Below are 22,916 nucleotides of genomic sequence, written 5' to 3' on the forward strand. Positions count from 1 at the left end.
AAGAGCCACATAGTGAGACTAAAGAGCCACATAGTGAGACTAAAGAGCCACATAGTGAGACTAAAGAGCCACATAGTGAGACTAAAGAGCCACATAGTGAGACTAAAGAGCCACATAGTGAGACTAAAGAGCCACATAGTGAGACTAAAGAGCCACATAGTGAGACTAAAGAGAGCCACATAGTGAGACTAAAGAGCCACAAAGTGAGACTAAAGAGCCACAAAGTGAGACTAAAGAGAGCCACATAGTGAGACTAAAGAGAGCCACATAGTGAGACTAAAGAGCCACATAGTGAGACTAAAGAGCCACATAGTGAGACTAAAGAGCCACATAGTGAGACTAAAGAGCCACATAGTGAGACTAAAGAGCCACATAGTGAGACTAAAGAGCCACATAGTGAGACTAAAGAGCCACATAGTGAGACTAAAGAGCCACATAGTGAGACTAAAGAGCCACATAGTGAGACTAAAGAGCCACATAGTGAGACTAAAGAGAGCCACATAGTGAGACTAAAGAGAGCCACATAGTGAGACTAAAGAGCCACATAGTGAGACTAAAGAGAGCCACATAGTGAGACTAAAGAGAGCCACATAGTGAGACTAAAGAGAGCCACATAGTGAGACTAAAGAGCCACATAGTGAGACTAAAGAGCCACATAGTGAGACTAAAGAGAGCCACATAGTGAGACTAAAGAGCCACAAAGTGAGACTAAAGAGCCACATAGTGAGACTAAAGAGAGCCACATAGTGAGACTAAAGAGAGCCACATAGTGAGACTAAAGAGCCACAAAGTGAGACTAAAGAGCCACAAAGTGAGACTAAAGAGAGCCACATAGTGAGACTAAAGAGAGCCACATAGTGAGACTAAAGAGCCACATAGTGAGACTAAAGAGAGCCACATAGTGAGACTAAAGAGCCACATAGTGAGACTAAAGAGCCACATAGTGAGACTAAAGAGCCACATAGTGAGACTAAAGAGCCACATAGTGAGACTAAAGAGCCACATAGTGAGACTAAAGAGCCACATAGTGAGACTAAAGAGCCACATAGTGAGACTAAAGAGCCACATAGTGAGACTAAAGAGCCACATAGTGAGACTAAAGAGCCACATAGTGAGACTAAAGAGCCACATAGTGAGACTAAAGAGCCACATAGTGAGACTAAAGAGCCACATAGTGAGACTAAAGAGCCACATAGTGAGACTAAAGAGCCACATAGTGAGACTAAAGAGAGCCACATAGTGAGACTAAAGAGCCACAAAGTGAGACTAAAGAGCCACAAAGTGAGACTAAAGAGAGCCACATAGTGAGACTAAAGAGAGCCACATAGTGAGACTAAAGAGAGCCACATAGTGAGACTAAAGAGCCACAAAGTGAGACTAAAGAGCCACAAAGTGAGACTAAAGAGCCACATAGTGAGACTAAAGAGCCACATAGTGAGACTAAAGAGCCACAAAGTGAGACTAAAGAGAGCCACATAGTGAGACTAAAGAGCCACATAGTGAGACTAAAGAGAGCCACATAGTGAGACTAAAGAGAGCCACATAGTGAGACTAAAGAGCCACATAGTGAGACTAAAGAGCCACATAGTGAGACTAAAGAGCCACATAGTGAGACTAAAGAGCCACATAGTAAGACTAAAGAGAGCCACATAGTAAGACTAAAGAGCCACATAGTGAGACTAAAGAGAGCCACATAGTGAGACTAAAGAGCCACATAGTGAGACTAAAGAGAGCCACATAGTGAGACTAAAGAGAGCCACATAGTGAGACTAAAGAGAGCCACATAGTGAGACTAAAGAGAGCCACATAGTGAGACTAAAGAGCCACATAGTGAGACTAAAGAGCCACATAGTGAGACTAAAGAGCCACATAGTGAGACTAAAGAGCCACATAGTGAGACTAAAGAGCCACATAGTGAGACTAAAGAGCCACATAGTGAGACTAAAGAGCCACATAGTGAGACTAAAGAGAGCCACATAGTGAGACTAAAGAGAGCCACATAGTGAGACTAAAGAGCCACATAGTGAGACTAAAGAGCCACATAGTGAGACTAAAGAGCCACATAGTGAGACTAAAGAGCCACATAGTGAGACTAAAGAGCCACATAGTGAGACTAAAGAGAGCCACATAGTGAGACTAAAGAGAGCCACATAGTGAGACTAAAGAGAGCCACATAGTGAGACTAAAGAGCCACATAGTGAGACTAAAGAGCCACATAGTGAGACTAAAGAGCCACATAGTGAGACTAAAGAGCCACATAGTGAGACTAAAGAGAGCCACATAGTGAGACTAAAGAGCCACATAGTGAGACTAAAGAGCCACATAGTGAGACTAAAGAGCCACATAGTGAGACTAAAGAGCCACATAGTGAGACTAAAGAGCCACATAGTGAGACTAAAGAGAGCCACATAGTGAGACTAAAGAGCCACATAGTGAGACTAAAGAGCCACATAGTGAGACTAAAGAGCCACAAAGTGAGACTAAAGAGCCACATAGTGCGACTAAAGAGAGCCACATAGTGAGACTAAAGAGCCACATAGTGAGACTAAAGAGCCACATAGTGAGACTAAAGAGCCACATAGTGAGACTAAAGAGAGCCACATAGTGAGACTAAAGAGCCACATAGTGAGACTAAAGAGCCACATAGTGAGACTAAAGAGCCACATAGTGAGACTAAAGAGAGCCACATAGTGAGACTAAAGAGCCACATAGTGAGACTAAAGAGCCACATAGTGAGACTAAAGAGAGCCACAAAGTGAGACTAAAGAGCCACATAGTGAGACTAAAGAGAGCCACATAGTGAGACTAAAGAGAGCCACATAGTGAGACTAAAGAGCCACATAGTGAGACTAAAGAGCCACATAGTGAGACTAAAGAGCCACATAGTGAGACTAAAGAGCCACATAGTGAGACTAAAGAGCCACATAGTGAGACTAAAGAGAGCCACATAGTGAGACTAAAGAGCCACATAGTGAGACTAAAGAGAGCCACATAGTGAGACTAAAGAGCCACATAGTGAGACTGTCTCACACGTCAGACACTGGAGTTCAGGACCACAGAGCGTCGTGCAGCTTCATCTTAAAGACTTCTAGTTTTCTGTTTGTCATTTGAACTCTTAAGACTGTATTTGATCTTGTGAAACACTTAAAACTTAGAGTTTGTTGCTCATGACGCGTCTGGCTTTGATAAACACACAAACCACTCAAAGACAGTGAGGTGAGAAAGAGTTCAAGAGATGATCTTTGTTCAGAGAGAATCCTCTTTAAACACATATGATCAAGGTTGATCATAGGGTTTAAAGACACTGTTATATTATAACAGTGTCTTGAAACCCTGGAGCGGACGGCCGGAGCATCCTGGTACTCAGTGAGGAGGGAGCGACAGTCAGGTTACAATAGGAGGCTGATGGTTGTTACGGCAGTTTCCTGTAAACAATGATCAAGTAAAGAGTAACCAGACAATAACTTGAAGCAGAAACAGAGTCTCTCGGTCTCTCTCAAAAGGTGGAAGTTTATTCACGTGCACAGTGGATAAACACCCTCACTTTCCCTAAGACAAGTTCGTTCTGTCCCTACCTAACTTTACAAGTTACAAAGTACACCTTTTATAGGTGGTAACAAACATAACATAATCACAACCCAAATCAGCTCAAAAAGAGATAGACCAGACTATCACGTCTGTGACGGTTCCATCTCTTCAGAGGTTTAATCAAAGACCATTTCCACACTGAATCCGGTCCTGACGCATTAATTGATGATTAAGAGGCGCCGGACAGTAGATATTCAGTATAATCAGGACCTCATATTCTTATCCCATCTGCACAGGAGAACAACAAAGATATTAATTCCGTGACATGTCATGGCCTAAAACAACATTAGAATGACATGACATGACCTGTGGGCGGGGCTTACTCAGAGTAGGATATTAAACCAGACTCGATGTTTCCAGATGAAACTCTAAACTCCAGTGTTCAGCTCATAACTCTGTTCTCTCTTCAGTCCAGCAGGTGTCAGCGCTCAACACCTCGGACAGCGACCCATCCCATGCCTCATTTGACCACGGCCCTAGATCATGTGACCTTAGCACCACCCATGGGCCACGCCCACAAAACGCAGCGCTGTTTGAGGGCTTTGTGTTCCTGCTGACGGCGTCGTCAGAGCGAGATCGACTCAGCAACCGCCAAGAGGACGAAGGTAAGAGACGCCATGACGACCACGATGACGCCATGACGACCACGATGACGCCATGATGATGATGACGACGCAACGACGACGTGTCGTTGACGACGATGGAGCCAATTCAATTTGAAATATTTTAGGAATTTGGGAGTTTTTGTGTTGCTCATGTATTAAAAACTCAAGACAAAGAAAAGCGAGGAAGTCACACGATCACCACGGTTACTTCAGCTGTGATGTCATAAGTGTCACGTGCAGCTCAGTGTGGCGAGTGCTGAATGTCGCTCCCTTCTCTCTCACCCTCGTTTCAGAGCTGGTTCAGACTGGACCATATAATAAACACTACACTGAGTCTCAGCTGCAGAGCGGAGGAGGAATCGTCCTGAAGGAGTTCAACCACCAGCAGGTGCCGACCGCCCCTCACGACCGCCTCACGACCGCCTCACGACCGCCCTTCACGACCGCCCCACGACCGCCCCACGACCGCCCCTCACGACCGCCCCACGACCGCCTCCCTCACGACCGCCCCTCACGACCGCCCCACGACCGCCTCCCTCACGACCGCCCCTCACGACCGCCCCTCACGACCGCCTCCCTCACGACCGCCTCCCTCACGACCGCCCCTCACGACCGCCCCTCACGACCGCCTCCCTCACGACCGCCTCCCTCACGACCGCCTCCCTCACGACCGCCTCCCTCACGACCGCCTCCCTCACGACCGCCCCTCACGACCGCCCCTCACGACCGCCTCCCTCACTACTGCCCCTCACGACCGCCCCACGACTGCCCCTCACGACCGCCCCTCACGACCGCCTCACGACCGCCTCACGACCGCCCCTCACGACCGCCCCTCACGACCGCCCCTGACGACCGCCCCTGACGACCGCCCCTCACGACCGCCTCCCTCACGACCGCCCCTCACGACCGCCTCCCTCACGACCGCCCCTCACGACCGCCCCACGACCGCCTCCCTCACGACCGCCCCTCACGACCGCCCCACGACCGCCTCCCTCACGACCGCCCCTCACGACCGCCCCTCACGACCGCCCCTCACGACCGATTCCCTCACGACTGCCCCTCACGACCGCCCCACGACCACCTCCCTCACGACCGCCCCTCACGACCGCCTCATGACCGCCCCTCATGACCGCCCCTCACGACCGCCCCACGACCGCCTTCCTCACGACCGCCCCACGACCGCCTCCCTCACGACCGCCCCACGACCGCCCCTCACGACCGCCTCACGACCGCCTCACGACCGCCCTTCACGACCGCCCCACGACCGCCCCACGACCGCCCCTCACGACCGCCCCACGACCGCCTCCCTCACGACCGCCCCTCACGACCGCCCCACGACCGCCTCCCTCACGACCGCCCCTCACGACCGCCCCTCACGACCGCCCCTCACGACCGCCTCCCTCACGACCACCTCCCTCACGACCGCCCCTCACGACCGCCCCTCACGACCGCCTCCCTCACGACCGCCTCCCCCACGACCGCCTCCCTCACGACCGCCCCTCACGACCGCCCCTCACGACCGCCTCCCTCACTACTGCCCCTCACGACCGCCCCACGACTGCCCCTCACGACCGCCCCTCACGACCGCCTCACGACCGCCTCACGACCGCCCCTCACGACCGCCCCTCACGACCGCCCCTGACGACCGCCCCTGACGAACGCCCCTCACGACCGCCTCCCTCACGACCGCCCCTCACGACCGCCTCCCTCACGACCGCCCCTCACGACCGCCCCACGACCGCCTCCCTCACGACCGCCCCTCACGACCGCCCCACGACCGCCTCCCTCACGACCGCCCCTCACGACCGCCCCTCACGACCGCCCCTCACGACCGCCTCCCTCACGACTGCCCCTCACGACCGCCCCTCATGACCGGCCCTCACGACCGGTCATCACGACCGCCTCCCTCACGACCGCCTCCCTCACGACCGCCTCCCTCACGACCGCCCCTCACGACCGCCCCACGACCGCCTCCCTCACGACCGCCCCTCACGACCGCCTCATGACTGCCCCTCACGACCGCCTCCCTCACGACCGCCTCCCTCACGACCGCCCCTCACGACCGCCCCTCTCGACCGCCCCTCACGACCGCCCCTCACGACCGCCTCACGACCGCCCCTCACGACCGCCCCTCACGACTGCCCCTCACGACCGCCCCTCACGACCGCCCCACGACCGCCTCCCTCACGACCGCTTCCCTCACGACCGCCCCTCACGACCGCCTCCCTCACTACTGCCCCTCACGACCGCCCCACGACTGCCCCTCACGACCGCCCCTCACGACCGCCTCCCTCACGACCGCCTCCCTCACGACCGCCCCTCACGACCGCCCCTCACGACCGCCCCTCACGACCTTCTCCCTCACGACCGCCTCCCTCACGACCGCCCCTCACGACCGCCCCTCACGACCGCCTCCCTCACGACCGCCTCCCTCACGACCGCCCCTCACGACCGCCCCTCACGACCGCCCCTCACGACCGCCCCACGACCGCCTCCCTCACGACCGCCCCACGACCGCCCCTCACGACCGCCCCTCATGACCGGCCCTCACGACCGGTCATCACGACCGCCTCCCTCACGACCGCCTCCCTCAGGACCGTCCCTCACGACCGCCCCTCACGACCGCCCCACGACCGCCCCACGACCGCCTCCCTCACGACCGCCCCTCACGACCGCCTCATGACTGCCCCTCACGACCGCCTCCCTCAGGACCGCCCCTCACGACCGCCCCTCTCGACCGCCCCTCACGAACGCCCCTCACGACCGCCTCACGACCGCCCCTCACGACCGCCCCTCACGACTGCCCCTCACGACCGCCCCTCACGACCGCCCCACGACCGCCTCCCTCACGACCGCCACACGACCGCTTCCCTCACGACCGCCCCTCACGACCGCCCCTCACGACCGCCTCCCTCACTACTGCCCCTCACGACCGCCCCACGACTGCCCCTCACGACCGCCCCTCACGACCGCCTCCCTCACGACCGCCTCCCTCACGACCGCCCCTCACGACCGCCCCTCACGACCTTCTCCCTCACGACCGCCTCCCTCACGACCGCCCCTCACGACCGCCCCTCACGACCGCCTCCCTCACGACCGCCCCTCACGACCGCCCCACGACCGCCCCTCACGACCGCCCCTCACGACCGCCCCTCACGACCGCCCCACGACCGCCTCCCTCACGACCGCCCCTCACGACCGCCCCACGACCGCCTCCCTCACGACCGCCCCTCACGACCGCCCCTCATGACCGGCCCTCACGACCGGTCATCACGACCGCCTCCCTCACGACCGCCTCCCTCACGACCGCCTCCCTCACGACCGCCCCTCACGACCGCCCCTCACGACCGCCCCACGACCGCCCCTCACGACCGCCCCTCACGACCGCCCCTCACGACCGCCCCTCATGACCGCCCCACGACCGCCTCCCTCACGACCGCCCCTCACGACCGCCCCACGACCGCCCCACGACCGCCTCCCTCACGACCGCCCCTCACGACCGCCTCATGACTGCCCCTCACGACCGCCTCCCTCACGACCGCCTCCCTCACGACCGCCCCTCACGACCGCCCCTCTCGACCGCCCCTCACGACCGCCCCTCACGACCGCCTCACGACCGCCCCTCACGACTGCCCCTCACGACCGCCCCTCACGACCGCCCCACGACCGCCTCCCTCACGACCGCCACACGACCGCTTCCCTCACGACCGCCCCTCACGACCGCCCCTCACGACCGCCTCCCTCACTACTGCCCCTCACGACCGCCCCACGACTGCCCCTCACGACCGCCCCTCACGACCGCCTCCCTCACGACCGCCTCCCTCACGACCGCCCCTCACGACCGCCCCTCACGACCGCCCCTCACGACCTTCTCCCTCACGACCGCCTCCCTCACGACCGCCCCTCACGACCGCCCCTCACGACCGCCCCTCACGACCGCCTCCCTCACGACCGCCTCCCTCACGACCGCCCCTCACGACCGCCCCTCACGACCGCCCCTCACGACTGCCCCTCACGACCACCTCCCTCACTACTGCCCCTCACGACCGCCCCATGACCGCCTCCCTCACGACCGCCCCTCACGACCGCCTCATGACCGCCCCTCACGACCGCCCCTCACGACCGCCTCCCTCACGACCGCCTCTCACGACCGCCTCTCACGACCGCCCCTCATGACCGCCTCCCTCATGACCGCCTCCCTCACGACCGCCCCTCACGACCGCCTCACGACCGCCCCTCACGACCGCCCCACGACCGCCTCCCTCACGACCGCCCCTCACGACCGCCCCACGACCGCCTCCCTCACGACCGCCTCCCTCACGACCGCCTCCCTTACGACTGCCGGTCACGACGGCCCCTCACGACCGCCCCACGACCGCCTCCCTCACGACCGCCCCTCATGACCGCCCCACGACCGCCTCCCTCACGACCGCCCCTCACGACCGCCCCACGACCGCCTCCCTCACAATCGCCCCTCACGACCGTCTCATGACCGCCCCTCACGACCGCCCCTCACGACCGCCTCTCACGACCGCCTCTCACGACCGCCCCTCATGACCGCCTCCCTCATGACCGCCTCCCTCACGACCGCCCCTCACGACCGCCTCATGACCGCCCCTCACGACCGCCCCTCACGACCGCCCCTCACGACCGCCTCCCTCACGACCGCCTCTCACGACCGCCTCTCACGACCGCCCCTCATGACCGCCTCCCTCATGACCGCCTCCCTCACGACCGCCCCTCACGACCGCCCCTCACGACCGCCCCACGACCACCTCCCTCACAACCGCCTCATGACCGCCCCTCACGACCGCCCCTCACGACCGCCTCCCTCACGACCGCCTCTCACGACCGCCTCTCACGACCGCCCCTCATGACCGCCCCTCATGACCGCCTCACTCATGACCGCCTCCCTCACGACCGCCCCTCACGACTGCCCCTCACGACCGCCTCCCTCACTACTGCCCCTCACTACTGCCCCTCACGACCGCCCCTCACGACCGCCCCACGACCGCCTCCCTCACAACCGCCCCTCACGACCGCCCCTCATGACTGACCCTCACTACTGCCCCTCACGACCGCCCCACGACCGCCTCCCTCACGACCGCCTCATGACCGCCCCTCACGACCGCCTCCCTCACGTCCGCCCCTCACGACCGCCCCTCACGACCGCCCCTCACGACCGCCTCCCTCACGACCGCCCCTCACGACCGCCCCTCACGACCGCCCCTCACGACCGCCCCACGACCGCCTCCCTCACGACCGCCCCTCACGACCGCCTCTCACGACCGCCTCTCACGACCGCCCCTCATGACCGCCTCCCTCATGACCGCCTCCCTCACGACCGCCCCTCACGACCGCCCCTCACGACCGCCCCACGACCACCTCCCTCACAACCGCCTCATGACCGCCCCTCACGACCGCCCCTCACGACCGCCTCCCTCACGACCGCCTCTCACGACCGCCTCTCACGACCGCCCCTCATGACCGCCCCTCATGACCGCCTCCCTCATGACCGCCTCCCTCACGACCGCCCCTCACGACTGCCCCTCACGACCGCCTCCCTCACTACTGCCCCTCACTACTGCCCCTCACGACCGCCCCTCACGACCGCCCCACGACCGCCTCCCTCACAACCGCCCCTCACGACCGCCCCTCATGACTGACCCTCACTACTGCCCCTCACGACCGCCCCACGACCGCCTCCCTCACGACCGCCTCATGACCGCCCCTCACGACCGCCTCCCTCACGTCCGCCCCTCACGACCGCCCCTCACGACCGCCCCTCACGACCGCCTCCCTCACGACCGCCCCTCACGACCGCCCCTCACGACCGCCCCTCACGACCGCCCCACGACCGCCTCCCTCACGACCGCCCCTCACGACCGCCCCACAACCGCCTCCCTCACGACCGCCCCACGACCGCCCCTCACGACCGCCCCTCATGACCGGCCCTCACGACCGCCCCTCACGACCGCCCCTCATGACCGGCCCTCACGACCGGTCATCACGACCGCCCCACGACCGCCTCCCTCACGACCGCCCCTCACGACCGTCCCTCACGACCGTCCCTCACGACCGCCTCCCTCACGACCGCCCCTCACGACCGCCCCACGACCGCCTCCCTCACGACCGCCCCTCACGACCGCCCCACGACCGCCTCCCTCACGACCGCCCCTCACGACCGCCCCTCACGACCGCCCCTCACGACCGCCTCCCTCACGACTGCCCCTCACGACCGCCCCACGACTGCCCCTCACGACCGCCTCCCTCACTACTGCCCCTCACGACCGCCCCTCACGACCGCCCCACGACCGCCTCCCTCACAACCGCCCCTCACGACCGCCCCTCATGACTGACCCTCACTACTGCCCCTCACGACCGCCCCACGACCGCCTCCCTCACGACCGCCTCATGACCGCCCCTCACGACCGCCTCCCTCACGACCGCCTCATGACCGCCCCTCACGACCGCCTCCCTCACGACCGCCTCCCTCACGACCGCCCCTCACGACCGCCCCTCACGACCGCCTCCCTCACGACCGCCTCCCTCACGACCGCCCCTCACGACCGCCTCACGACCGACCCTCACGACCGCCTCCCTCACGACCGCCCCTCACGACCGCCCCTCACGACCGCCCCTCACGACCGTCCCTCACGACCGCCCCTCACGACCGCCCCACGACCGCCCCTCACGACCGCCCCTCACGACCGCCCCTCACGACCGCCCCTCACGACCGCCCCACGACCGCCTCCCTCACGACCGCCCCTCACGACCGCCCCACAACCGCCTCCCTCACGACCGCCCCACGACCGCCCCTCACGACCGCCCCTCATGACCGGCCCTCACGACCGCCCCTCACGACCGCCCCTCATGACCGGCCCTCACGACCGGTCATCACGACCGCCCCACGACCGCCTCCCTCACGACCGCCCCTCACGACCGTCCCTCACGACCGTCCCTCACGACCGCCTCCCTCACGACCGCCCCTCACGACCGCCCCACGACCGCCTCCCTCACGACCGCCCCTCACGACCGCCCCACGACCGCCTCCCTCACGACCGCCCCTCACGACCGCCCCTCACGACCGCCCCTCACGACCGCCTCCCTCACGACTGCCCCTCACGACCGCCCCACGACTGCCCCTCACGACCGCCTCCCTCACTACTGCCCCTCACGACCGCCCCTCACGACCGCCCCACGACCGCCTCCCTCACAACCGCCCCTCACGACCGCCCCTCATGACTGACCCTCACTACTGCCCCTCACGACCGCCCCACGACCGCCTCCCTCACGACCGCCTCATGACCGCCCCTCACGACCGCCTCCCTCACGACCGCCTCATGACCGCCCCTCACGACCGCCTCCCTCACGACCGCCTCCCTCACGACCGCCCCTCACGACCGCCCCTCACGACCGCCTCCCTCACGACCGCCTCCCTCACGACCGCCCCTCACGACCGCCTCACGACCGACCCTCACGACCGCCTCCCTCACGACCGCCCCTCACGACCGCCCCTCACGACCGCCCCTCACGACCGTCCCTCACGACCGCCCCTCACGACCGCCCCTCACCCTCACGACCGCCCCTCACGACCGCCCCTCACGACCGCCCCTCACGACCGCCCCACGACCGCCCCACGACCGCCCCTCACGACCGCCCCACGACCGCCCCTCACGACCGCCCCACGACCGCCTCCCTCACGACCGCCCCTCACGACCGCCCCTCACGACCGCCTCCCTCACAACTGCCCCTCACGACCGCCCCTCACGACCGCCTCCCTCACGACCGCCTCCCTCACGACCGCCCCTCACGACCGCCTCCCTCACGACCGCCCCTCACGACCGCCCCTCACGACCGCCTCACGACCGCCCCTCACGACCGCCCCACGACCGCCTCCCTCACGACCGCCCCTCACGACCGCCCCACGACCGCCTCCCTCACCTCACGACCGCCTCCCTTACGACTGCCCCTCACGACCGCCTCCCTCACTACTGCCCCTCACGACCGCCCCTCACGACCGCCCCTCACGACCGCCTCCCTCACGACCGCCCCTCACGACCGCCCCACGACCGCCTCCCTCACAACCGCCCCTCACGACCGCCTCATGACCGCCCCTCACGACTGCCCCTCACGACCGCCTCCCTCACTACTGACGGCCACGACGGCCCCTCACGACCGCCCCACGACCGCCTCCCTCACGACCGCCCCTCATGACCGCCCCACGACCGCCTCCCTCACGACCGCCCCTCACGACCGCCCCACGACCGCCCCTCACGACCGCCCCTCACGACCGCCCCACGACCGCCTCCCTCACGACCGCCCCTCACGACCGCCCCACGACCGCCTCCCTCACGACCGCCCCTCACGACCGCCTCATGACCGCCCCTCACGACCGCCCCTCACGACCGCCTCCCTCACGACCGCCTCCCTCACGACCGCCCCTCACGACCGCCCCTCACGACCGCCTCCCTCACGACCGCCTCCCTCACGACCGCCTCCCTCACGACCGCCCCTTACGACCGCCCCTCACGACCGCCTCCCTCACTACTGCCCCTCACGACCGCCCCACGACTGCCCCTCACGACCGCCCCTCACGACCGCCTCACGACCGCCCCTCACGACCGCCCCTGACGACCGCCCCTGACGACCGCCCCTCACGACCGCCCCTCACGACCGCCTCACGACCGACCCTCACGACCGCCTCCCTCACGACCGCCTCCCTCACGACCGCCCCTCACGACCGTCCCTCACGACCGTCCCTCACGACCGCCTCCCTCACGACCGCCCCTCACGACCGCCCCACGACCGCCTCCCTCACGACCGCCCCTCACGACCGCCCCACGACCGCCTCCCTCACGACCGCCCCTCACGACCGCCCCTCACGACCGCCCCTCACGACCGCCTCCCTCACGACTGCCCCTCACGACCGCCCCACGACCACCTCCCTCACGACCGCCCCTCACGACCGCCTCATGACCGCCCCTCATGACCGCCCCTCACGACCGCCCCTCACGACCGCCTCCCTCACGACCGCCCCTCACGACCGCCCCTCACGACCGCCCCTCACGACCGCCCCACAACCGCCTCCCTCACGACCGCCCCTCACGACCGCCCCACACGACCGCCCCTCACGACCGCCTCCCTCACTACTGCCCCTCACGACCGCCCCACGACTGCCCCTCACGACCGCCCCTCACGACCGCCTCACGACCGACCCTCATGGCCGCCTCCCTCACGACCGCCTCCCTCACGACCGCCCCTCACGACCGCCCCTCACGACCGCCCCTCACGACCGCCTCCCTCACGACCGCCTCCCTCACGACCGCCCCTCACGACCGCCCCACGACCGCCCCTCACGACCGCCCCTCACGACCGCCCCTCACGACCGCCTCCCTCACGACCGCCCCTCACGACCGCCCCACGACCGCCTCCCTCACGACCGCCCCACGACCGCCCCTCACGACCGCCCCTCATGACCGGCCCTCACGACCGGTCATCACGACCGCCTCCCTCACGACCGCCTCCCTCACGACCGCCCCTCACGACCGCCCCCTCACGACCGCCCCTCACGACCGCCCCACGACCGCCCCTTACGACCGCCCTTCACGACCGCCCCACGACCGCCCCACGACCGCCTCCCTCACGACCGCCTCATGACCGCCCCTCACGACCGCCCCTCACGACCGCCTCCCTCACGACCGCCTCCCTCACGACCGCCCCTCATGACCGCCTCCCTCACGACCGCCTCCCTCACGACCGCCCCTCACGACCGCCCCACGACCGCCCCTCACGACCGCCCCTCACGACCGCCCCTCACGACCGCCCCTCACGACCGCCCCACGACCGCCTCCCTCACGACCGCCTCCCTCACGACCGCCTCATGACCGCCCCTCACGACCGCCTCCCTCACGACCGCCTCCCTCACGACCGCCTCCCTCACGACCGCCCCTCACGACCGCCCCTCACGACCGCCCCTCACGACCGCCCCTCACGACCGCCCCTCACGACCGTCCCTCACGACCGCCTCCCTCACGACCGCCCCTCACGACCGCCCCACGACCGCCCCTCACGACCGCCCCACGACCGCCCCTCACGACCGCCCCTCACGACCGCCTCCCTCACGACCGCCCCTCACGACCGCCCCTCACGACCGCCTCCCTCACGACCGCCTCCCTCACGACCGCCCCTCACGACCGCCTCCCTCACGACCGCCCCTCACGACCGCCCCTCACGACCGCCCCACGACCGCCCCACGATTGCCCCACGACCGCCCCACGACCGCCTCCCTCACGACCGCCCCACGACCGCCTCCCTCACGACCGCCCCTCACGACCGCCCCACGACCGCCTCCCTCACAACCGCCCCTCACGACCGCCTCATGACCGCCTCCCTCACGACCGCCCCTCACAACCGCCCCTCACGACCGCCTCACAACCGCCTCACGACCATCAGTTGGTCACAACAGCGTCTCTCCTCTGTCCAGTGCGAGGCGGCGTACCAGTCTCTCCTCATCGCTGACCAACACTGCTGTAACCGCACGTACCTGCTGTGTGTGGTCAGCGCTGTGCCCTGTGTGTCTCATCTGTGGGTCAGAGACTGCTGCAGAGACGACCAGCTCCTCAACTACAGGAACTACCTGCTGCCAGCGGGGGCGGGGCCAGAGGGCGGAGTCAGGGAGTGGTCAGTGCACACCTGTAACACTCACCTCTTGTTTTGGATCCATATTATATATTTATAAGATAAGATATTCCTTTATTGTCCACACATGGGGAAATTTCATTGTTGCAAAACAAGTAGATTCAGAGGAAAAGGACAGAAAACTCTTAGAAACACAAACTCTTATTGTCTTAATAAGGAATGGAGGGAAAACAAAGATAAAATAAAATAAAAACAGCGTAAGACAAGATAATACTAATAATAATGGTAAAATGAACACTATTTACATCAGTGATATGCACATGAATGTGAGAGTATTCCCTCCAGACTCTCGGGCGTCCTCCCTCCCACCAGACTCTCGGGCGTCCTCCCTTCCACCAGACTCTCGGGCGTCCTCCCTCCCACCAGACTCTCGGGCGCCCTCCCTCCCACCAGACTCTCGGGCATCCTCCCTCCCACCAGACTCTCGGGCGCCCTCCCACCAGACTCTCGGGCGTCCTCCCTCCCACCAGACTCTCGGGCGTCCTCCCTCCCACCAGACTCTCGGGCGTCCTCCCTCCCACCAGACTCTCGGGCGCCCTCCCTCCCACCAGACTCTCGGGCATCCTCCCTCCCACCAGACTCTCGGGCGTCCTCCCTCCCACCAGACTCTCAAGCGTCCTCCCTCCCACCAGACTCTCGGGCGTCCTCCCTCCCTCCAGACTCTCGGGCGTCCTCCCTCCCTCCCTCCAGACTCTCGGGCGTCCTCCCTCCCACCAGACTCTCGGGCGTCCTCCCTCCCACCAGACTCTCGGGCGTCCTCCCTCCCACCAGACTCTCGGGCGCCCTCCCTCCCACCAGACTCTCGGGCATCCTCCCTCCCACCAGACTCTCGGGCGTCCTCCCTCCCACCAGACTCTCAAGCGTCCTCCCTCCCACCAGACTCTCGGGCGTCCTCCCTCCCTCCAGACTCTCGGGCGTCCTCCCTCCCTCCCTCCAGACTCTCGGGCGCCCTCCCTCCCACCAGACTCTCGGGCGTCCTCCCTCCCACCAGACTCTCGGGCGTCCTCCCTCCCACCAGACTCTCGGGCGTCCTCCCTCCCACCAGACTCTCGGGCGTCCTCCCTTCCACCAGACTCTCGGGCGTCCTCCCTCCCACCAGACTCTCGGGCGTCCTCCCTCCCACCAGACTCTCGGGCGTCCTCCCACCAGACTCTCGGGCGTCCTCCCTCCAGACTCTCGGGCGTCCTCCCTCCCTCCCACCAGACTCTCGGGCGTCCTCCCTCCCACCAGACTCTCGGGCGTCCTCCCTCCCACCAGACTCTCGGGCGTCCTCCCTCCCACCAGACTCTCGGGCGCCCTCCCTCCCACCAGACTCTCGGGCGTCCTCCCTCCCACCTGACTCTCTGGCGTCCTCCCTCCCACCAGACTCTCGGGCGTCCTCCCTCCCACCAGACTCTCGGGCGTCCTCCCTCCCACCAGACTCTCGGGCGTCCTCCCTCCCACCAGACTCTCGGGCGTCCTCCCACCAGACTCGGGCGTCCTCCCTCCAGACTCTCGGGCGTCCTCCCACCACTCTCGGGCGTCCTCCCTCCCTCCCTCCAGACTCTCGGGCGCCCTCCCTCCCACCAGACTCTCGGGCGTCCTCCCTCCCACCAGACTCTCGGGCGTCCTCCCTCCCACCAGACTCTCGGGCGCCCTCCCTCCCACCAGACTCTCGGGCGTCCTCCCTCCCACCTGACTCTCTGGCGTCCTCCCTCCCACCAGACTCTCGGGCGTCCTCCCTCCCACCAGACTCTCGGGCGTCCTCCCTCCCACCAGACTCTCGGGCGTCCTCCCTCCCACCAGACTCTCGGGCGTCCTCCCACCAGACTCTCGGGCGTCCTCCCTCCCACCTGACTCTCGGGCGTCCTCCCTCCCACCTGACTCTCTGGCGTCCTCCCTCCCACCAGACTCTCGGGCGTCCTCCCACCAGACTCTCGGGCGTCCTCCCTCCCACCTGACTCTCTGGCGTCCTCCCTCCCACCAGACTCTCTGGCGTCCTCCCTCCCACCAGACTCTCGGGCGTCCTCCCTCCCACCAGACTCTCGGGCGTCCTCCCTCCCACCAGACTCTCGGGCGTCCTCCCACCAGACTCTCGGGCGTCCTCCCACCAGACTCTCGGGCGTCCTCCCTCCCACCTGACTCTCGGGCGTCCTCCCTCCCACCTGACTCTCGGGCGTCCTCCCTCCCACCTGACTCTCTGGCGTCCTCCCTCCCACCAGACTCTCGGGCGTCCTCCCACCAGACTCTCGGGCGTCCTCCCTCCCACCTGACTCTCTGGCGTCCTCCCTCCCACCAGACTCTCGGGCGTCCTCCCTCCCACCAGACTCTCGGGCGTCCTCCCTCCCACCAGACTCTCGGGCGTCCTCCCTCCCTCCAGACTCTCGGGCGCCCTCCCTCCCACCAGACTCTCGGGCGTCCTCCCTCCCACCAGACTCTCGGGCGTCCTCCCTCCCACCAGACTCTCGGGCGTCCTCCCTCCCACCAGACTCTCGGGCGTCCTCCCTTCCACCAGACTCTCGGGCGTCCTCCCTCCCACCAGACTCTCGGGCGTCCTCCCTCCCACCAGACTCTCGGGCGTCCTCCCACCAGACTCTCGGGCGTCCTCCCTCCAGACTCTCGGGCGTACTCCCACCACTCTCGGGCGTCCTCCCTCCCTCCCACCAGACTCTCGGGCGTCCTCCCTCCCACCAGACTCTCGGGCGTCCTCCCTCCCACCAGACTCTCGGGCGTCCTCCCTCCCACCAGACTCTCGGGCGTCCTCCCTCCCACCTGACTCTCTGGCGTCCTCCCTCCCACCAGACTCTCGGGCGTCCTCCCTCCCACCAGACTCTCGGGCGTCCTCCCTCCCACCAGACTCTCGGGCGTCCTCCCTCCCACCAGACTCTCGGGCGTCCTCCCTCCCACCAGACTCTCGGGCGTCCTCCCACCAGACTCGGGCGTCCTCCCTCCAGACTCTCGGGCGTCCTCCCACCACTCTCGGGCGTCCTCCCTCCCTCCCTCCAGACTCTCGGGCGCCCTCCCTCCCACCAGACTCTCGGGCATCCTCCCTCCCACCAGACTCTCGGGCGTCCTCCCTCCCACCAGACTCTCGGGCGCCCTCCCTCCCACCAGACTCTCGGGCGTCCTCCCTCCCACCTGACTCTCTGGCGTCCTCCCTCCCACCAGACTCTCGGGCGTCCTCCCTCCCACCAGACTCTCGGGCGTCCTCCCTCCCACCAGACTCTCGGGCGTCCTCCCACCAGACTCTCGGGCGTCCTCCCACCAGACTCTCGGGCGTCCTCCCTCCCACCTGACTCTCTGGCGTCCTCCCTCCCACCTGACTCTCTGGCGTCCTCCCTCCCACCAGACTCTCGGGCGTCCTCCCACCAGACTCTCGGGCGTCCTCCCTCCCACCTGACTCTCTGGCGTCCTCCCTCCCACCAGACTCTCGGGCGTCCTCCCACCAGACTCTCGGGCGTCCTCCCTCCCACCTGACTCTCTGGCGTCCTCCCTCCCACCAGACTCTCTGGCGTCCTCCCTCCCACCAGACTCTCGGGCGTCCTCCCTCCCACCAGACTCTCGGGCGTCCTCCCTCCCACCAGACTCTCGGGCGTCCTCCCTCCAGACTCTCGGGCGTCCTTCCACCAGACTCTCGGGCGTCCTCCCACCAGACTCTCGGGCGTCCTCCTCCCACCAGACTCTCGGGCGTCCTCCCTCCCACCAGACTCTCGGGCGTCCTCCCTCCCACCAGACTCTCGGGCGTCCTCCCTCCCACCAGACTCTCGGGCGTCCTCCCTTCCACCAGACTCTCGGGCGTCCTCCCTCCCACCAGACTCTCGGGCGTCCTCCCTCCCACCAGACTCTCGGGCGTCCTCCCACCAGACTCTCGGGCGTCCTCCCTCCAGACTCTCGGGCGTCCTCCCTCCCACCAGACTCTCGGGCGTCCTCCCACCAGACTCTCGGGCGTCCTCCCTCCAGACTCTCGGGCGTACTCCCACCACTCTCGGGCGTCCTCCCTCCCTCCCACCAGACTCTCGGGCGTCCTCCCTCCCACCAGACTCTCGGGCGTCCTCCCTCCCACCAGACTCTCGGGCGTCCTCCCTCCCACCAGACTCTCGGGCGTCCTCCCTCCAGACTCTCGGGCGTCCTTCCACCAGACTCTCGGGCGTCCTCCCACCAGACTCTCGGGCGTCCTCCTCCCACCAGACTCTCGGGCGTCCTCCCTCCCACCAGACTCTCGGGCGTCCTCCCTCCCACCAGACTCTCGGGCGTCCTCCCTCCCACCAGACTCTCGGGCGTCCTCCCTTCCACCAGACTCTCGGGCGTCCTCCCTCCCACCAGACTCTCGGGCGTCCTCCCTCCCACCAGACTCTCGGGCGTCCTCCCTCCAGACTCTCGGGCGTACTCCCACCACTCTCGGGCGTCCTCCCTCCCTCCCACCAGACTCTCGGGCGTCCTCCCTCCCACCAGACTCTCGTGTGTTTCAGGCGCTCCCGTTGCTCGCCGTTCAAGTCGCTGCGAGTGCTGCTGCTCCTCAAAGACCAGGTCGACTTCTGGTCTCAACTGGTCCAACTGGGAGGAGGCACCGCCCTGACCCAGGCCCCTGATGACCTGACCGGTGAGTCCAGAGGGTCAGTGTGAGTGTCCAGAGGGTCAGTGTGAGTGTCCAGAGGGTCAGTGTGTGAGTCCAGAGGGTCAGTGTGAGAGTCCAGAGGGTCAGTGTGAGTGTCCAGAGGGTCAGTGTGAGTCCAGAGGGTCAGTGTGAGTGTCCAGAGGGTCAGTGTGAGTGTCCAGAGGGTCAGTGTGTGAGTCCAGAGGGTCAGTGTGAGTCCAGAGGGTCAGTGTGAGTGTCCAGAGGGTCAGTGTGTGAGTCCAGAGGGTCAGTGTGAGAGTCCAGAGGGTCAGTGTGAGAGTCCAGAGGGTCAGTGTGTGAGTCCAGAGGGTCAGTGTGAGTGTCCAGAGGGTCAGTGTGAGAGTCCAGAGGGTCAGTGTGAGTCCAGAGGGTCAGTGTGAGTGTCCAGAGGGTCAGTGTGTGAGTCCAGAGGGTCAGTGTGAGAGTCCAGAGGGTCAGTGTGTGAGTCCAGAGGGTCAGTGTGAGTGTCCAGAGGGTCAGTGTGAGAGTCCAGAGGGTCAGTGTGAGTCCAGAGGGTCAGTGTGAGTGTCCAGAGGGTCAGTGTGTGAGTCCAGAGGGTCAGTGTGAGTCCAGAGGGTCAGTGTGAGTGTCCAGAGGGTCAGTGTGTGAGTCCAGAGGGTCAGTGTGAGAGTCCAGAGGGTCAGTGTGTGAGTCCAGAGGGTCAGTGTGAGTCCAGAGGGTCAGTGTGAGTGTCCAGAGGGTCAGTGTGTGAGTCCAGAGGGTCAGTGTGAGAGTCCAGAGGGTCAGTGTGTGAGTCCAGAGGGTCAGTGTGAGAGTCCAGAGGGTCAGTGTGTGAGTCCAGAGGGTCAGTGTGAGTGTCCAGAGGGTCAGTGTGAGTGTCCAGAGGGTCAGTGTGAGTGTCCAGAGGGTCAGTGTGAGAGTCCAGAGGGTCAGTGTGAGTGTCCAGAGGGTCAGTGTGAGTGTCCAGAGGGTCAGTGTGAGTGTCCAGAGGGTCAGTGTGAGAGTCCAGAGGGTCAGTGTGTGAGTCCAGAGGGTCAGTGTGAGAGTCCAGAGGGTCAGTGTGAGTGTCCAGAGGGTCAGTGTGAGAGTCCAGAGGGTCAGTGTGAGAGTCCAGAGGGTCAGTGTGTGAGTCCAGAGGGTCAGTGTGAGTGTCCAGAGGGTCAGTGTGAGTGTCCAGAGGGTCAGTGTGAGTGTCCAGAGGGTCAGTGTGAGTGTCCAGAGGGTCAGTGTGAGAGTCCAGAGGGTCAGTGTGAGAGTCCAGAGGGTCAGTGTGAGTGTCCAGAGGGTCAGTGTGAGTGTCCAGAGGGTCAGTGTGAGAGTCCAGAGGGTCAGTGTGAGTGTCCAGAGGGTCAGTGTGAGAGTCCAGAGGGTCAGTGTGAGTGTCCAGAGGGTCAGTGTGAGAGTCCAGAGGGTCAGTGTGAGAGTCCAGAGGGTCAGTGTGAGAGTCCAGAGGGTCAGTGTGAGAGTCCAGAGGGTCAGTGTGAGTGTCCAGAGGGTCAGTGTGAGTGTCCAGAGGGTCAGTGTGAGTGTCCAGAGGGTCAGTGTGAGAGTCCAGAGGGTCAGTGTGAGAGTCCAGAGGGTCAGTGTGAGTGTCCAGAGGACTCATGTAATAGTGTGTTTATGGTGCTTGTACCTTTGGAAATAATGAATGTACATCAAATTGTCCTTGGAGGAAAATTCTGGGGACAGCACTGACATTTACGTGTGACAATGTGAAGTTTCTCCTCCCATTCTCTGGGATGCAGCTAAAGCAGGTTTGAGGGGCAGAGTTATTGCTGTCGCCAAAAAGAAATAAAGGCGGAAAAACTGAAATGATTTACAACAAACTAAACATGCTGAAAATAAAGAACTCAAATGCAACAGGAAATTAAAAAGACAAAGTGTGAGATTAATGACCCAAAGGAAGTTATTAAAATGCTCTTCAAAGATATTATGAAAGTGGATCTGTTCCTCTTGTTTCATCAGAACTCGACGCTGACTCTGCTGACGTGTTGGTGTTGGACTCTGGTCCGGTCTCTGGTCTGGACTTGCCTCAGGTCTCAGTGGACTGGATCATTGACTGTGTGGTCTGTGGAGAGACTCTGGACTTCTCTGGGTCTTGGTTTGGACTCGATTCGTCGTCTTTGTCGTCATCGTCTTAAACCGGAGCATGAAGTGGCTGTAAATATTTGAATAAACCTGTTTTAAACTCAAACTCTGCCTTTTCTTTTTTTTAAGATAAGATATTCCTTTATTGACCCACATGGGGAAATTTCATTGTTGCAACGCAGGAAGATCCAGAAGAAAAGAACAGATCACTTATAGGAAGTCTGAAAAACACTCTCAGTAGAAGATCTCCTATAAATAAATAAAAACTCCCAATGACAAATAAATAAATAAATAAATACCATTTCACATGAATCACAACAGTAATTACACATATGACAGAATTGTGAGTGTTCAGGACGAACAGTGTTTGTTCTAAAGTCTGACATCAGCAGAAGGAAAGACGTGTGAAACGTCTCCTTCAGCGAGGGTGGATCAGTCACTGAAGCTGCTCTCCAGAGCGGACAGAGTCCTGCAGGGGACAGAGTGTCCTGCAGGGGACAGAGTCTCCTGCAGGGGACAGAGTGTCCTGCAGGGGACAGAGTCCTGCAGGGGACAGAGTCCTGCAGGGGACAGAGTGTCCTGCAGGGGACAGAGTGTCCTGCAGGGGACAGAGTCCTGCAGGGGACAGAGTGTCCTGCAGGGGACAGAGTCCTGCAGGGGACAGAGTGTCCTGCAGGGGACAGAGTCCTGCAGGGGACAGAGTGTCCTGCAGGGGACAGAGTGTCCTGCAGGGGACAGAGTCCTGCAGGGGACAGAGTGTCCTGCAGGGGACAGAGTGTCCTGCAGGGGACAGAGTCCTGCAGGGGACAGAGTGTCCTGCAGGGGACAGAGTCCTGCAGGGGACAGAGTGTCCTGCAGGGGACAGAGTCCTGCAGGGGACAGAGTGTCCTGCAGGGGTGACAGAGTGTCCTGCAGGGGTGACAGAGTGTCCTGCAGGGGACAGAGTGTCCTGCAGGGGTGACAGAGTGTCCTGCAGGGGACAGAGTGTCCTGCAGGGGGCGACACTCATGGTCCAGCATAGATGTGAGTTTAGCCAGGACCCTCCTGTCCCCCACCTCCTGCACCGAGTCCAGAGGACAGTCCAGGACAGAGCTGTGTCCAGCTTCTTCCTCTGTGATGACCACACCTACAGGAGCTGATGCACCACAGAGGAGGAGAAGGTCTTCAGGAGCGACCCTGTCAGGAGTGGCCCTGTCAGGAGTGGCCCTGTCAGGAGCGGCCCTGTCAGGAGCGGCCCTGTCAGGAGTGGCCCTGTCAGGAGTGGCCCTGTCAGGAGTGGCCCTGTCAGGAGCGGCCCTGTCAGGAGTGGCCCTGTCAGGAATGGCCCTGTCAGGAGTGGCCCTGTCAGAAGTGGCCCTGTCAGGAGTGGCCCTGTCAGG

General features: G+C 63.5%; 1 protein-coding gene across 1 annotated transcript in view; it reads left to right on the forward strand.

Moving 5' to 3' along the window:
• The window catches only part of tp53bp1 (tumor protein p53 binding protein, 1), a 65,113-nt gene extending 43,470 nt beyond the window's left edge, over window positions 1-21,643 (forward strand). The window contains exons 27-31 of the mRNA XM_072465595.1: window positions 3,999-4,193; window positions 4,487-4,581; window positions 14,680-14,876; window positions 19,343-19,473; window positions 21,415-21,643. Coding sequence (XP_072321696.1) covers window positions 3,999-4,193; window positions 4,487-4,581; window positions 14,680-14,876; window positions 19,343-19,473; window positions 21,415-21,590 — 794 coding nt within the window. The 3' untranslated portion in view covers window positions 21,591-21,643. The remainder of the gene's footprint in view (window positions 1-3,998; window positions 4,194-4,486; window positions 4,582-14,679; window positions 14,877-19,342; window positions 19,474-21,414) is intronic.
• Window positions 21,644-22,916: the final 1,273 nt, after the last annotated feature.

The sequence above is a fragment of the Eucyclogobius newberryi genome, unplaced genomic scaffold, assembly GCF_026437365.1.
Source record: "Eucyclogobius newberryi isolate DKJ021-1_F unplaced genomic scaffold, fEucNew1.0.hap1 SCAF_5, whole genome shotgun sequence".
In the NCBI taxonomy this organism is placed as follows: Eukaryota; Metazoa; Chordata; class Actinopteri; order Gobiiformes; family Gobiidae; genus Eucyclogobius; species Eucyclogobius newberryi.